Source organism: Equus asinus, chromosome 4 (assembly GCF_041296235.1).
Source record: "Equus asinus isolate D_3611 breed Donkey chromosome 4, EquAss-T2T_v2, whole genome shotgun sequence".
Taxonomy (NCBI): domain Eukaryota; kingdom Metazoa; phylum Chordata; class Mammalia; order Perissodactyla; family Equidae; genus Equus; species Equus asinus.
The window spans coordinates 57,093,644-57,108,611 of record NC_091793.1 but is presented as its reverse complement, the minus strand read 5'-3'; the positions used below and the strand labels follow the sequence as shown (position 1 = coordinate 57,108,611).

At 37.4% G+C, this 14,968-nt stretch overlaps 1 protein-coding gene across 3 annotated transcripts in view; it reads left to right on the top strand.

Moving 5' to 3' along the window:
- Nucleotides 1-14,968, top strand: part of TRHDE (thyrotropin releasing hormone degrading enzyme) — a 351,632-nt gene that overhangs the window by 260,358 nt on the left and 76,306 nt on the right. For all 3 annotated transcript variants that reach the window (XM_070507330.1, XM_070507329.1, XM_014827110.3), the window contains 3 exons: nucleotides 7,817-7,882; nucleotides 8,511-8,698; nucleotides 12,759-12,847. In XM_070507330.1, coding sequence (XP_070363431.1) covers nucleotides 7,817-7,882; nucleotides 8,511-8,698; nucleotides 12,759-12,847 — 343 coding nt within the window. The remainder of the gene's footprint in view (nucleotides 1-7,816; nucleotides 7,883-8,510; nucleotides 8,699-12,758; nucleotides 12,848-14,968) is intronic.

Below are 14,968 nucleotides of genomic sequence, written 5' to 3'. Positions count from 1 at the left end.
TGTCCAAACCTTGCCATTCTAGTCACCTGAACATTAGTGTCTTTGCTGCTGTAGTGCCATCTTAAGTCTGAGCGTCCCTGTTCCATGAGCCACCCATCAGTGGTCTTGTCACCTCAGTGGAGCTCTGTGCCCCACAACTTGCAGAAACTTCCAAGTCCCTTTCTTTTTCCAGACTTGGAGAGAAGTTTTCCAAGCCTTCCTCAAGTCTAAAGAAGCTTTGGTTTCAATTTTTTTCTTGTGTTTTTACTTTTAAAGAGCTAAAAAAAAAATTTCCTCCAAATACCTTCCTCCTTCAAGTTAGTCCGTATAATTTCCCATCCTTGGGTCTCTAGAACATTTTGGCTTCTCTTGGAGGTAAAGTTGAAGAAGATGTTTACTCTAGACTTTTTTTCCTTTGAGCTTGCTCTTAAAGTAACTAAAGTTTCTTGGTTCTTTGTGTGGCAGGCATTTTTCTAAGTGTTTTACTTGTTTTATTCATTTTCTGGGCACACTCTTCTTGGGTAAGGACTGTATTATCTCCTTTTTTCAGGTGAAGAAATTAAAGTTTAGAGAAAATAGATACCTTGCCCAAGATCACATGGCTGGTAAAGTTTCGCCGGAATTCTTATTTAGTTTTCCTGAATGTGCACACCACTTCTTTCTCAACTGAGTTACATTTTCTTCTCAACTTGTCCCCAGCCCCAGGGGCTGAGCAAGAAAAGGAGTGGAAGTCAGGAACTCCATGCATGTGGCCCGCACTCAGGAGGCATCTTGATTTACAAAGGCAGTGTAGTTTTACCAGCCAGGATATATTATCTATTTTGTGAACTTGTAGTGGTTAAATCCCTTTACCAGGGCATTCGGAAAAAGCAATTCACAAACTTCAGGTTGACCAGTAGGTTCATTTTATGTCTCAGTAATATAGCAGGCAGCAGCAGAAGTGAGGGCGGGGCTCTCTGGGCCCCAGGCCCCCCGTAGACTTCCATCACTCTATTTCACTGACAGGTGCCGGACCATGTCAGGTTGTTCTGGGATGGAGCACAAATTCAACAGTGGCAATATTGCAACTCTGGGGATACGCCTGCATGGTGAGGCATTGACAGCGTGATCTATAATTACTAAATAAGAGAAATTTGAAAGCAGAACTGATGTGGGAATATGCTATTGTCTATAATTTAAAACAAACAAACAAAAACCTTTCATGTGCTAGCAGGTTGTTTTGATTTAAAATTTTCTGATTTTCTGCTATATTTAGCAAGCTCTCAAAAAAGTACACTGATTTTACAAAATTTACACTCATTAGGTAGAGTAATGAATTTTTTAAATATGTAGAATGCCTTTTTGTTCCTCGAGAAATATCTGAATATTCCTATGTCTAAGTAAGCAACTTCTAAACTTCTAAAGGTAAATTTAGCATGAACATCCATTTAGAAAATCAAAATCAAAATGGCATGCAAACCACATTGTAACCGACTTTTCAACTAGTGTTCTATCTATTCAAATAACTTTCTTTTTTTGAATTTCACCTCCTTTTTTACTGTGTCTGGTGGCCAGAAACTGCTGTACCTCGAAAAGTTGGTAATGGTTCCTATTTTACTGGAAACGTTATAATTTAATAACAAAGTTTTAATAATTCTTTATACCTTTTCATCCTTCGTTCCTATCTAATAGAATTAAAATGTAAACATTCTTTTGTTTTGATAATGCTTTGCTACTCACCTTTACTCAATCTCATAATGTCCAATCAGGCTCCAATATTAACCAAATAATATCTTGATCTGTAGTCTAGTCTTCTTGTGTTTCAGTTGGTCATCTATCACTGTTTTTGTCTCCTTGCCTCTGTTCTCAAGGTCAGGGAGTGTGGAAACGTCCTCTGAAGTGTGTGGGCCAGGCTTCTCCGGGGTTTTATCCCACCCTGTGTGACCCTGCTGTGAGCTGGCAGCTTTTCCTCTGCTTTGCTGCTGTCGTGGATCCCTTTCAGATCACCTTGCTCTAGTGATGCCCACACATACCAACAGGGATGTGCAGAGCGTGTGGTTCCCACTTTAAAGCCCCTGCTCTACAGCCTTGTTCACAACACGTTTTGCATAGTCTCTTTTGTTGTTGTTCTCAGTCTGTGTGCACTCCTGTCTGTGGAACTCTCATGCCTTTTTCTCCAACTTCTTGTCTGCCTCTTTTCTTTGAGTGATGATCAGTTCTCTCTCCCTATACCTCCTATTCATAGCACAATGCAAGCCTAGTAGACTTACTAAGTGGAACTGGGGGTCCTTTGTTTTTCATTTTGTGTAAGTTGTAAGAGAGAGAGTTTCTACTTTTTTCCTGAGGTTACCAAGAAAATTTAAGATGTCCTTCTTTGTTTTGTTTATATGACCCATTCGTGTTGTATCAGTCAGAGTTTTGGGTTAAAAGAAACAGAAACTGACTGGCTAAATTAAGCAGAAAGGAATTTATTGCAAGGATGTGGGGATAGCCCTTGGAATCATTGGGAAGGCTGGACAATCAGACTAACAAAACAGATAATAGAAATTAAGGGAGACTCAGAAATTAAGAAACCTGGCCACGGTCATGCTACGGGAGCTGCTGGTCTCAGTTGCTGTCATTAGTGTGGTTCTCACCGCACTCTCAGTGTCACTGTCACAGGGAATAATCTTTCCACCATTCCTGCCTCTTTGCATTGATCCTGTAGGATTCAGTCCTGAGGTGAGGTATCCGCTTCTCTGAGGCCAGGGCACACAGCCTTGCTTTGGCTGCAAAGGGAGAATAGAGGGCGAGTATTTAGCATTTTATCCCTTCCATTTCAAGCGGGAGGCAGAGCCCTCACCTTCCTCCAAGATGACATGATGAGTCACTGCCACCACGTAAAAGTGAGATTTAAATGCTGGCAAGCCAAAAGAATGACAAATGCCCACTACAGATTTTTGGAGGTACAATTATTCTTAGTAGAAAGCAACAATATTTCAACCTTTTTGTCACATAGTCAGGAAAATCAATGCCGAAATTTACCTGGCGTTTCCCAGACCAGGCTCACAAGTAGAAGGGATCTTACTTCCCAGGGTCACTGAAGCCCAGACTCCCATCCTTCGTCTCACTGGAGAAAGCACTTTTGGTGGTCTACCCACAGGATAGTCTACTCTTCTTTCTTACCAACCCAATTCTGCTTTATTCAGACTCTCACCTCTTCTGTACAACCATATGCCTCGCAGCACCCGGTCCTGTCTTGTGCAGTCCCGACCCAGTGCTCCCTGAAGCCTCACCATGGGCTTCGGCAGAGCACACATGGCAGTCTGACAAGTGAGGAAGGGGAGGCTCCATGCGGGATTTGAGGGGAAGCTTTCCTAATCCTTAAGAGAGGTTCTCAGGGAGAAATTCAGTCTCTTTTCTCTGTGCCGTGTCATGTCTGAAGGTGATGCTTGGGATGACTGCAACCATCCACCCCACATCTGGAGATGAAGCCAAAAGTTACATAAACGTGGGGCCAAAAGAATTCCGGAGGAAAGGAACTGGGGCTCCGTCCTAACTTCTTATAATAGGACAGAATCAATCCTGTCATTAGAAGGGCCTTCTAGGGTTGATTTCTTGTTATCTGAGCTAAGCACATATAAACCAGTCCGTCCCACTTTGGTTTTTATCAAGCTATCTCTCCATGTCCTGAAGAATAAACCATGTACAGTTGATCCTCTGTTTTCACAGTGCTGAAGGACTCATTAATGGGAGAGCAACGATACCATAATTAGTTCCACGTGAATCTTAAGAGAGAATAGTGCTTTACTTCCTCAGCTCACATTTAACTTTTCCCCATGTCTTTATTAGTCCCATTGGCCTTTATTCGTGAAACATTGTGGACCGTGTCACTTGTTAGCAAAGAAAGTACAACAAAAAATTCTCCTACCCAATAGTTCACAGTCTTTTGGTGATATCATATGCAATTGCATATATCAATGCAAGATATGCAAGATGTTTGATCTGACAAATATGCACTGAAATAACAAATTATTTCCCATATTAGTGTTTAAATATTACATTTTTGGGAACCTGATGGATACAAGAAATCTCTCTTTACTGCATTGTCAGTTGTACAGAAAGGCCTATTGCATAAGGAAAGTCAGAAATCACACAAATCTATTGAGCATTTCCTGTGTTCCATAGACGCGTAGGGTACATAGATGCTGGGTGAAGCGCGGTCAACGGGAACAACAGGGTCCTTATTCTTATGGAGTTTACAGACTATATGGGCAGTCAGACTAACAAACAGGCAATTATAACACAGCGTCATAAATGCTCTTATATGGTGAAACGTGTGAAAATATAAGAGGCGTACTTAACTCAGAATTAGGAAGTGGGTGGGGTGGGTTCCTGGAAGAAATGCATCAAACTTGAGTCCTCGATACTGGATTGAAGTAGGCAAAGGAGAAAAGAATATGTAGAGACCTGCATGTGCAAAGAACTAGAAAAGGGAGAAAATATGCATTGGGCATCTGCAGAAAGAGAAAGTGGCTAAGTTCGGGTGGGAAGCACCAGATGGGATTGGAAAGGTACAGGGGTACCAGACCACAAGGGACACTTTTAAGTTACATTAGGGTGTTTGGACTATATTCTGAGTGTAGTGGGGATTTGTGTGTACCTTTGATGAAGGGCATTCTGGCTGCATGATAGAGATGGGTTGGAAAGAGACAGAGCAGAAGCAGTACCAGTAGTAGCCATCCAGGCAAGATACTGTAGAGCGGCCGTCAAACAGGTAAAAGGGGGAGGGATCTTGGAGGAATACTTAGGACGTGAATTGTTACCTGAATGTGTTGGAAAGGGAGAGAGAGGCATTAGAGATGACTCCTTGGCTGAGGTGGACAGAAGGGTTCACTGGGGAAGGGCTGCCAAAAGGAACTAATATGGGCGAGGACAGTGAGTTCAGGTTTGAACATGACTCTTAGTTATCTGTAAGGTATCTCGTGGATACTGGATTTGGGTCAGCAGTTGTGTGCGCAGGTATGGGGTTTGGACATGGGCTGGAGTCTCCGAGTTCCAATTGTTTTCACGTGCTGGATTCTTTATTATTGTTAATGATGCTTTTCCTTGTATAACTCAGTGTTCCAATGTGTAGCCTGAAATGCTTAAAAAACTATGGCTTCAGATGTCTAGAGAATAGTTACTGTGTACTAGGCACTCTTCATTCTTCTAACACTGTGAAGATATTACATCAATTATTCCTCAGAAAAACTACACAACAGGTACTTTTATTAACCCCATTTTATGGATGTGAAGGGAGGCACAAAGAAGTTAAGCAACCGGCCAAAGATCATAAAGCTCAGGAGCACTAGAGCTGTATTTGAACAAAGACAGTCAGACTCCCATTCCTGCACTTTATGTATCAGAATATACTTTCCTTAATACACTTTTAACTTTTAACCAGTGTATAGTGTCAGTTTTGTCCCTTAAGAATGTTTGAGTGGTCATCTTTGTTTTATTCTTTTCAACAACTCTACTATTTTTGAAATACTTTGGAGAACCACAATTCTTTTTACAGGTAATGTTAAATCATGCTTCTACTTTATATCATAATGTCAAATCTACTGCTAATTGACTTCCATACACATAAATATAAATTTCCATTTCAGATTCATGACTCCAGTTCTTTCCGTATTCATTGACTTGTAGGTTTGAAAGGGACTTGAAATCTTCTTCTTCAATTGCATATCCAACGTTTGACTTCATCTTGTCAAGTGGTTATTGTACCAAAACTTCTATAGTCTCAGTCACAGAACCTCCCTATGTAAATCACAGCTCAGTCTTCACAATTGTTCTCAATAACCTTTTCTCCACCACTGTTTTGCCCGCATCTGGAAAGCAACCTGGCACATGCAAAATGCACCATACATTTTGTGCAATGAATCAAGAAATAAATGATTGGTTATCAAGAAACCATGCTCACTATTCTTTAAATTTCTTTGAAATTCTACAAAGACAAAGCAAAACTGCTTTAATTCAAAATAGGTCTATTTTTTGTACAAGAGGAAGGCTAAAATAACTAAGGACAAGATTTGGGGGGTTTTTTGGGAAACAAGAGTTGACATATGTAGAATTTGATAACACCTGAAAATTTGGACTGCTGGGGGTCCAGGAAGACATGCTGTCTACCCTGAATACAGAGGCAGGCAAGTTGGAGCTGCTTCCTAAGCCTGGATAACTACCACTTCAGGCAGTTGAATTTCAGGCAGTTCAAATTCTTGAAATGTAAATTTGAACTTTATTCTTAATTGAGGAGGGAACCAAGAGCTCAAGTTGATGATCAATATTGGGCCAAAGTCAACTCGTAGATGAATAGTTGGATTTTTATGCTCTGTCTGTGAAAAGAAACCCGTAGTTCTGTATTGGACTTGTCAAGTCCATGTGGTAGTCCTTTGTTGCCTCTTTTGGCTTATCCTAGCAGCACTATCCCAAACAGAACCCAGGAATAAATAGTTCTAATTTTAATACTTTTTATTATAGCAACACTAAATAAAATTTAAATTTATTTTCCATACTCCCATTGTTCCCAAATTTATTCCAGTGTTTAAAAAAAAAGCATAAAAGATAATTCTGACAATTAACTCTGAAATAAATTTATTTAAATCCTGCCCCCTGGGTTCTAAGTAAAACTGCCTCACATGGTATGTTCAAAGCCAAAATTGGGGTTTAGATTTTTTATTCAGGGTTGCGTTTTTTCAATAGAGTTATTCATAACACCTGATGACCATGATGAATTTGTGGTTGTTAAGTTAGCTTTGGGCACTGCATCTCTAGGAGTCTGATTAAGTGGGAGTTGCGATTTGCTGTGCTCTGAGTTGCCAACAAAGCTGAATCTGTCATAGGTGCTACAATTTGTATTTCAGAAAATTTGCTTCCCCGACTTTAATTATCCCCAAAGTATTCCACTCTACATAAAGTACTGACAGGAGTCAGCAAATTTTTTTTTTCAGTTTCAGTACTGTGATGTAAATTAGGATTTGTCTACTACCTACATGTTGTAGAGATGACGGAATTTCAAATGAAGGAGGGCGCCCTCTGTTTTACAGTATAAAACACTATTTTCCACTCATTTTTTCACTTTGGATTAAAAAAAATAATACCAAGCAGCCATAACTAAATAACATTCACAGTGACATAAACCATGCTTCTTAGAAGGGATCAGGCGTGAATCAGATGGAAAGTGTGTAGGTTTAATTACTAATGATTGAAAAGGACAAGTCCTAAGTTCAAAGATATTAAATAAACTTGTGAGTGACTTTTTCTTGTTAACTATTATCATGTGTTTTAAACTCATGATATAAGTATGTGTCGTTCCGTATTAGGCAGCCCGTCCTTCGCAGGGAGCCGAGGGGACTGGGCAGGTGGTGGAGATGGTTGTCACTCTGGGCAGAGCAGTCCCTCTTCACATCAGCATGTGCCAGTCAGGGTTTTGTGTTTTTTCCCATAAAACAAAATATTTGTTTTCAACACTTCAACATAAGAACCTGATGGAAAAATTTCCTCTGAATATTTCATTGCAGAGCCAGTTCCTTCAAAATTGACCTAGCGTGGCTTGCTAATTAGAGGAAGACCTTTGACCCTGGAAATTCATAAAAAGTCATTATGGCTACAAATTTTTTTTAACAGATTAATATTGTTTGATGTCTTAATTAAGGAATATGCTATAGTAAATCTCTGAAATATTTTAAAATGAGATTCTTCATCTTTTTGCATGTCTTTCTCTTGGTATTAATGCAATTCCAACAAATGGAAATGGTTAATTGAATTGAGAAATAAATATGTTCACTGGTAATTGCTTAGCCTTTGAATTGTAATTACAATTTTGTGTTCTTTGCAGGATTATTTAACCATTCATAAGTATGGCAATGCCGCCAGAAACGATCTCTGGAATGCACTATCAGAGGTAAGGCAGAGGAAGCTGGAATGTCAAACCTTTTCTTGAATATTTGAATTAAGTTTATAAAACATTCATAACTTTTATTGACACTGACTGTTTTTTCTTTTTATATTTCCATTTTCCTCGTGTTGCTTTCTTGTTTTATTTTAGATACATTATAAAGATAAGGGGATTTAAAATTACTTAAACTTCAAATGGTAGTAAAACTACCATTTCAAACATGACAGTACTTCTGAAATATAATTTTAATATGGTGTAAGATATTCATGTTAAAGAGAAAAATATTGGCATTTTAAAGAATTTTTTTGTGTGTGAATAACAAAAATTTAAATTTGATAGTAGACATACTTGGGATACTTAATGATGCTGCACCTACTTGCTTTAACAATAAAATGTGTTTTATCTTCCATGAGGTAAAAACTTTAATGTTAGTAAAGCTTTCATTTCTATATATATGCATGAAGTTTAACTTAAGGCAAGAAGATCAATTTTACTAACACATTATAAGAGCTTCACTGATTTTAAGTGTTTTCATATTTAGGTAAATCATAAAGTAAAAATGAAAATGGTTTAATGCTAATTATGTTTATAATTCATGTTTATAAAACTAATTTATACAATTTTGGTTATAAAGGCTTTAAAAAGGAATGGGAAATATGTAAATATACAAGAAGTAATGGATCAGTGGACACTCCAGATGGGTTATCCTGTTATCACCATCTTGGGAAATACAACAGCAGAAAACAGAATAATAATTACCCAACAACATTTTATTTATGACATCAGTGCTAAAACTAAAGCACTTGAACTTCAAAATAACAGGTACAACACACTTTGCTACATGAAAAAATTGCTATTATTTTTATTTTCACTTTGCATTTTAATATTTAAAAAGCATTGATAACATAATTCTAAAGTGTTGTAAGTGAAATAGAGTTTTCATTTCTTTATTTAAATATGAGATTTTCAGTTTGATCCCTCTTTACTTCCACTTCTAGATGTTTTAACCATCAAGATGACAGTTCATCAAAGTTATTTTGCTTAGGAAGACAGAATTTAAATTATCATGGTGATTTAAAAAAATAATATGGTTTTTTTACTTTTCTCTGTAAACGTTTGTTGAAATAAATTCAAGAAAGTTAAGATGCATTGAGGTGAATTAAATGGAATTGAGCAAACTGAGATTTATTAACAAATGCGAACAGAAAGTAGCAATCCAGAAAGGCTAATTAAAACAAACAAAAACCCCCACAACTAGACTCAATAATGTCAGAGCCAAAGGAACTCAAACTAGATTCGTTTAAAATGATCTAAGTATTAATGCTTCTTAGTATCAACGTATGTTCTCTTCCCTCAGTTTTAGTGTTTAAAACCACTAACCAGACAACATACATAGAATTTTGATTTGTTGATACTTTAACTTTCTTTTGAAACTCTTATTGAATTACTGGTAATTCAGAACCTAGTGTTTCCTTCTTTTACTTCATGATTTTTGCAGTCCTGTGTCTGATTAAAGGCTGAGCCAGGGAAAGAGAGCAGAACGCCTATCAGTCAGTCTCTTTTTTTTTACGAGGTGCCCTAATAGGAGGTAGGGAGCAGAGAACGCGGGGGATAGAGGTTACAATTAATTAATAAAGTGAGAGGTCTGGATCAGGTTGGTCATGGTGTCTCCCAATACCTTGGAAAATTAGGAGTCATCCAACAGCATCTAGGAGATCTGGAATGCACACTAGGTTTACTTTGTTATCTCCAGGAGGAACAGAAATCCTTCCCAAGTAGACTAACTCCAAGACTGGCTATAGGAAGAAGTCACTGAGAAGTTCATGAGTGCTTTCTGGTGACTAAATGTGGAACCTGATTTAGGAAAGCATTGTCTTAAATCTCCTACTCGATAAATATGTTGGCCCTCAACAGATTGCCCCTTGCATTCTAACTGGACCTGTGGAATATGGTTTTACCCTGCCACACGGTCAGGCTCTGACTCTGTCAGTGCTTCTTTAACCAGCCTGGATTCCCCAGAGCTGACAAATGCTGCTTCTGATCGCCCACTGTCTGGCCCCAGGCTAAACATGCTTAGGCATCAAGCCCGGCCTTGCCAGGAAGTACATAAAAACTACCTGACGGGGGCAAAGTTAGAGAGATTCAGGCCATGCCTTTGAGGATGATCAGTCTGACATAAGCATCACTGATGCAGAAAAACGTAAAGGGCACATAGATGACAGAACAAATTTTGAACAAAAAGACTCTGTCAATCTATAACATACATCAGGTGTATCAGCCAGGAGTCTGACTCTGTAAAGGAAGAATTTCTCCTAGGCTGTGTAAGTATATGGAACATCTGTACAGCTTTGCCTTTGCTGGAGTTATAAAATCATATGGATGATTTTGAGAACTTGGGATATAAAGTATTAAGAGTAAGATAATGCATAGCATCCCATTAAACTAAAAAATTATTTTTTATCGATTTTGAAATAGTAGAGCTTAAAGTTGGAAATTTAGTATTCATTTTTAACTTATTGATCATTTAATTCACTGTAACTCTGTGGTCAAAGCTTCAGGACCAATTCTATTTGCCCTTTGTCTTAGCCTTCCTGGATCTTTATTATCTACGGCAAACAGTTGAGGTAGGAAACGCAGTACCCACCTACACCAGAAATCCTGTGATTTGTGGATGTTTTCTGAGCCACTATAATCAATCCTTTGTCGTGAATTTTGTAGAGGGCGCTAGAATATCACCACAACATACCTAGAACATTGTTTATGTATACAGTAATTATGGTTTTCATATGTAGTTGCTGTATTGCAGCATAGAAAAGAAAGATCTTTACATAATTGCATAAAGTTAGTTGATATGTAAAATGAGTAAACTATTTACTAAAATTTCATGATTTAGAAGAATACAGGTTAATTACAGCAAAATTATGTTTGTTTGTGTTAGGAGCAAATAATATTTCACAAACATTTTATGATCATGCTTCCAAAAAGACAAATTTATTCTTGAGGATTTTTATACACCCTCAATTTTATATATTTGTTGCCCTTTAACTGATTCTTATTTGACTCCACAATTTAGTTGACCAACTCAATGTGGGGGATACGTACCAGAAAGCCCTAAGGTTGCTCTCTGTCTCCCCTGTAGACTGATTTGGTCCCTTTTATTTAACTCCAAGCCGATCCCCCTTAGTCCCGTCCCACAGCAGTTTATGGAATGCCTTCCATTTCCAGGCATTTGCAAGCTCTTAGGTATGCAAAAATGAGCTCCTGGTTTAATTTGGGAATCCTATGCAGAGCAGCCATTGTTGTCTAACTAATTATTCCAGTTAATCAAAAAAGAGTCATTATTCTTAGAGAATGGCTGTTAAAGAAATATATGTCAATTCTCTGTGTCTTCCTCACAGTAAATCCTTTTTTAAGTATTTGTGGCATATTCTTTGTCTTATGGATACTTGGAGTTTGGAGGTGTTTGTTGAAGAGCTCACACGGATTGTGTTCACTGCTAACTTCCACCTTAAAAACAATACCTTTGGCTACTGTAGGATGTTTATTTCCTGACCAGTTGGGTGAAGTCCACTGCAGTATAGCACAGTGTCTCCACGAAGTTGATACTCAGAAATGTTTCTCAGTTTAAGTAGAACATATACCTCTAAAATTTAGAATCTTGAATATATTATTTTAACTTTCTATATTGGAGATAGCAGGTTGTATAAAATTATGAACTTCTTCCAATCTTCCATTTGGATTTTCTACTATTACTGAATTCTGTTTATTGTCAATTGGAAACAGGAAACGATAAAATAATCAAATTCCACCTGGCAGATGGAGATGCTCTGCTCTCCCACCACCTAAAGACGTAGTCACTGTAATGTTAGTCACATAACCCCAGACACGGTCCCTGGAAAATTCTCAATTCTCTGTTCACTCTCACAGCTGCTGAGCTTACCCGCTCTCTCTTTTAAATATTTTTAAAGTCAAAAATATTTTTCACAAACTGGATATTGTTGGCTACTCCTGCTGCTAATGGTGCAGTGAGAGGTCAACATACTCAGGCTGTATTTTAGGGAAAGAAACAACATGTAGTCATTGGACTTATTGTAAAACAATCCAGCTTGTCTCTGGGTCCTCCTTTGAGATTAAAGTGATATGGCTTCATGTAAAGTAGAGGGAGGCCTCAATTTTTATTCTATAAAAAGTCAAATTCTAGGAAATGCCTCTCTTTAATAGCTGAGATTCATGACTGATCCCTGCACGCTGGTGGATGATTTCACACGTAAATTTGGAAATTCCGTTTCAGTAAACAGAGCATTAAGTGTGTCCCACTGTGTTTCCTGTATTGATCTGGATTTTAAGGGAATCTGCTTTTGCCTCTCTTTCCTGCTTTGCTGAGTAACTTTAGGTGTGCTGTATTAATCTTTCTGTAAAATATGATGAGTGCTTTTTAGAATAGTTAGATACACAAGGAGAATGTTGAAATGTAAATGCATGAAACCACTGAAGTGTGTATTCATCTAATATAGAAACAAGTAGAAAGGAGTCATTTGGAGACTTTAATCAATACGCGGTGTGGCTCTGATTTATAGATTTTTAGCTCCTTTTTATTCCTAATGCAAAATGCAAGTCTGTTTTTTTTTCCTTTCGCAAGATAAATTGTCTTGTTGGCAAGCCCCTTTTGTATTAAAATTAAAACTCTTAGAAGCCAAATCTGCTTACTGGCATTGAAAGGGTGAATTCATTTTCTTGTCTTCTCCCTTACTCTTATGACTGGGGCATTTTTTTAGTTCCCCTGAAGAGAATAATAAAAATCTCACAGAGGATCTATGGGAAATGTTGTTTGTTTACTTGTTGTAACCTTTTTTATTCTTAAAGCTTCTCTTTTATTTTGCAGTTACCTGTGGCAGATTCCATTAACTATTGTGGTAGGAAATAGAAGCCATGTGTCTTCAGAGGCAATTATTTGGGTGTCTAACAAATCAGGTAAAATATATATTCTCGCCTAAGGAACTGTTTGGTTTCAGATAATTGTTCAGCAACTTAACCTCTGGTTTCAGCTGTTATAAAAATGTGAATAAAGACAAATTAGAAAGAGAATATAGGGGAATGATAATCAATTATCGTTAAGTAGAGTAACGTATAATTTCTACATAATCTGATTTCAGTCTGCCTATATAATTATTAAATTTATTTTTGTCTGATGGTAAAGAGAAAATTTAAAACTAAGTATTTGTAGTACTAATTTTAGCTGTTTTAAACTATATAATTCTGTAATCCCAAATGTAATTAAATTATAATCATAACTCCCAATGAAACAGTATGACAAGCACTGAAACACAGGCCACATTTTTAATTTCATTTTCCTATCTTCTCTTTACGAGGTGGGCTCTTTAGAGAACGAGCAAGGCCATATTCCCCCTAGAATTAGATAATTATAGAGCCAGAAGGGAGAGTCCTCCCCCAGGTAGGGTCAACCCTCAAGCAGCAGAGAAAGATGAGAGTCTATTGTATTTCTAAATATCTTCAAATAAGACAGTGACCTATTTCAATTCACTGTCAGAAAGCTGTTTCTTCAGTCCAGTCTAAATCCTTCATGCCAAGTGTGAAACCGATCTCTTTTATTTCTGTTCTCCATTGAATCGAAGAAAAAGCCAATCATCATCTTTTATGTAAGATTTCATTTAGATTTAGATGGTCAAGGATGTCGACATTTTGTTTTTCGTACTCCTTTCTCAAGAACATTCTGCTAATTGATGATATCTTGCTATTTCGTAAGCATCATTTTAAACAGCCACAAATGTTTTTTTGAAATAAGGTGAGATATAAATAAATAAATAACAAAATAAATATTGCTTCTTCCCCTCAGTCTTGCTACTATAAGGGAGCTGTAGGTGCTGAAAATACCTGCACACATACAGACACGAAAAAGTCCTTGCAGCAGAGTCTAATCTGCTTGCCAGAAATATAAACACTTGTATTTTCAGTTGAATTTTTATTCACGTTTGCGTGTTATTGTATTTTTAACACATAATCACATATTATGAAAACATGTGCTTTCATTTATATATATTGTGTATAAAACATTCATGTGTAATGTAGCGATGCATTGAAATGCTTACTTTAAAATTTGTTGGTGCTTCTCCTTTTAAATTACTTATTATAATCTCTTCTTTTCATTTCTCGGAGTTAGTACCTATGCCGTGATTCTGAATTCATACTTATTGTGTTATTTGTCTTTCTACTTCCATTATACCTTCATGTAGTTGTTTTATTTATCTACATAATTTGTCATGAAATGATGAACGAAAGCAGTGAGTTGTTATCATAATGATCCCACTATTAGAATGAAATCATACCTCTATAGAATTGCTAAGAATATGAAATAGAACAGTTGTCAGAAATAAAGCAAAATATTATGTAGAATGGAAATGGGAAATTTAGAAGAGTGCCAAGATATTGATCAGACATCAGGATCAGCCCAAAACTTCACTTTCAAACAGTGCAGGGATTCCGAGCATGTCTGATTCTTCCTGGACGCTTTTCCCAGGACCCTTTCCTCTAACTTCCTAGTCGTTTCCACACTGTTATTCATGGTGTCCTGTTATTCCACACAGAGTGTCCAGAAGAGTGCCGCAGCTTTTCTTGACCAAGAGCCACAGGTTGTTGTATCTGAGAGGTTGTTTCCGTGTTTAGTCTTTCGTTATTAACCAGGAATAATGACAACATGATATTTCAAACCCTGTCTTTGTCTAAAACATCACCCATGTTAACACACAGCGTTGTTACCCAGCTACATAGTTTGTGCAGTGCAGAGCTCTGGGACATGAGGTTCACATAGACTATGATATGAATGGCGCCCTCCTCACCCCAAAATCAGAGTGCAGTCTCCAGAGTGTGTGTGTTATCTTCCAGTAAACCAGAGCAGAGTCTTCTGGCTGATACTAGTTGAAATGGTGAGGTTTTTGTCGGCAATGTTTATACCAAGTAGTAAATGTTCCTTGAAAGCACTTTGTAAATACATAAATAAGGGAGACGTTTCCAAAAATGACCTAATGAAAGGCAACCTTTCTATTTGCCCTGTTTAATCTCATTCTAACTGTATTT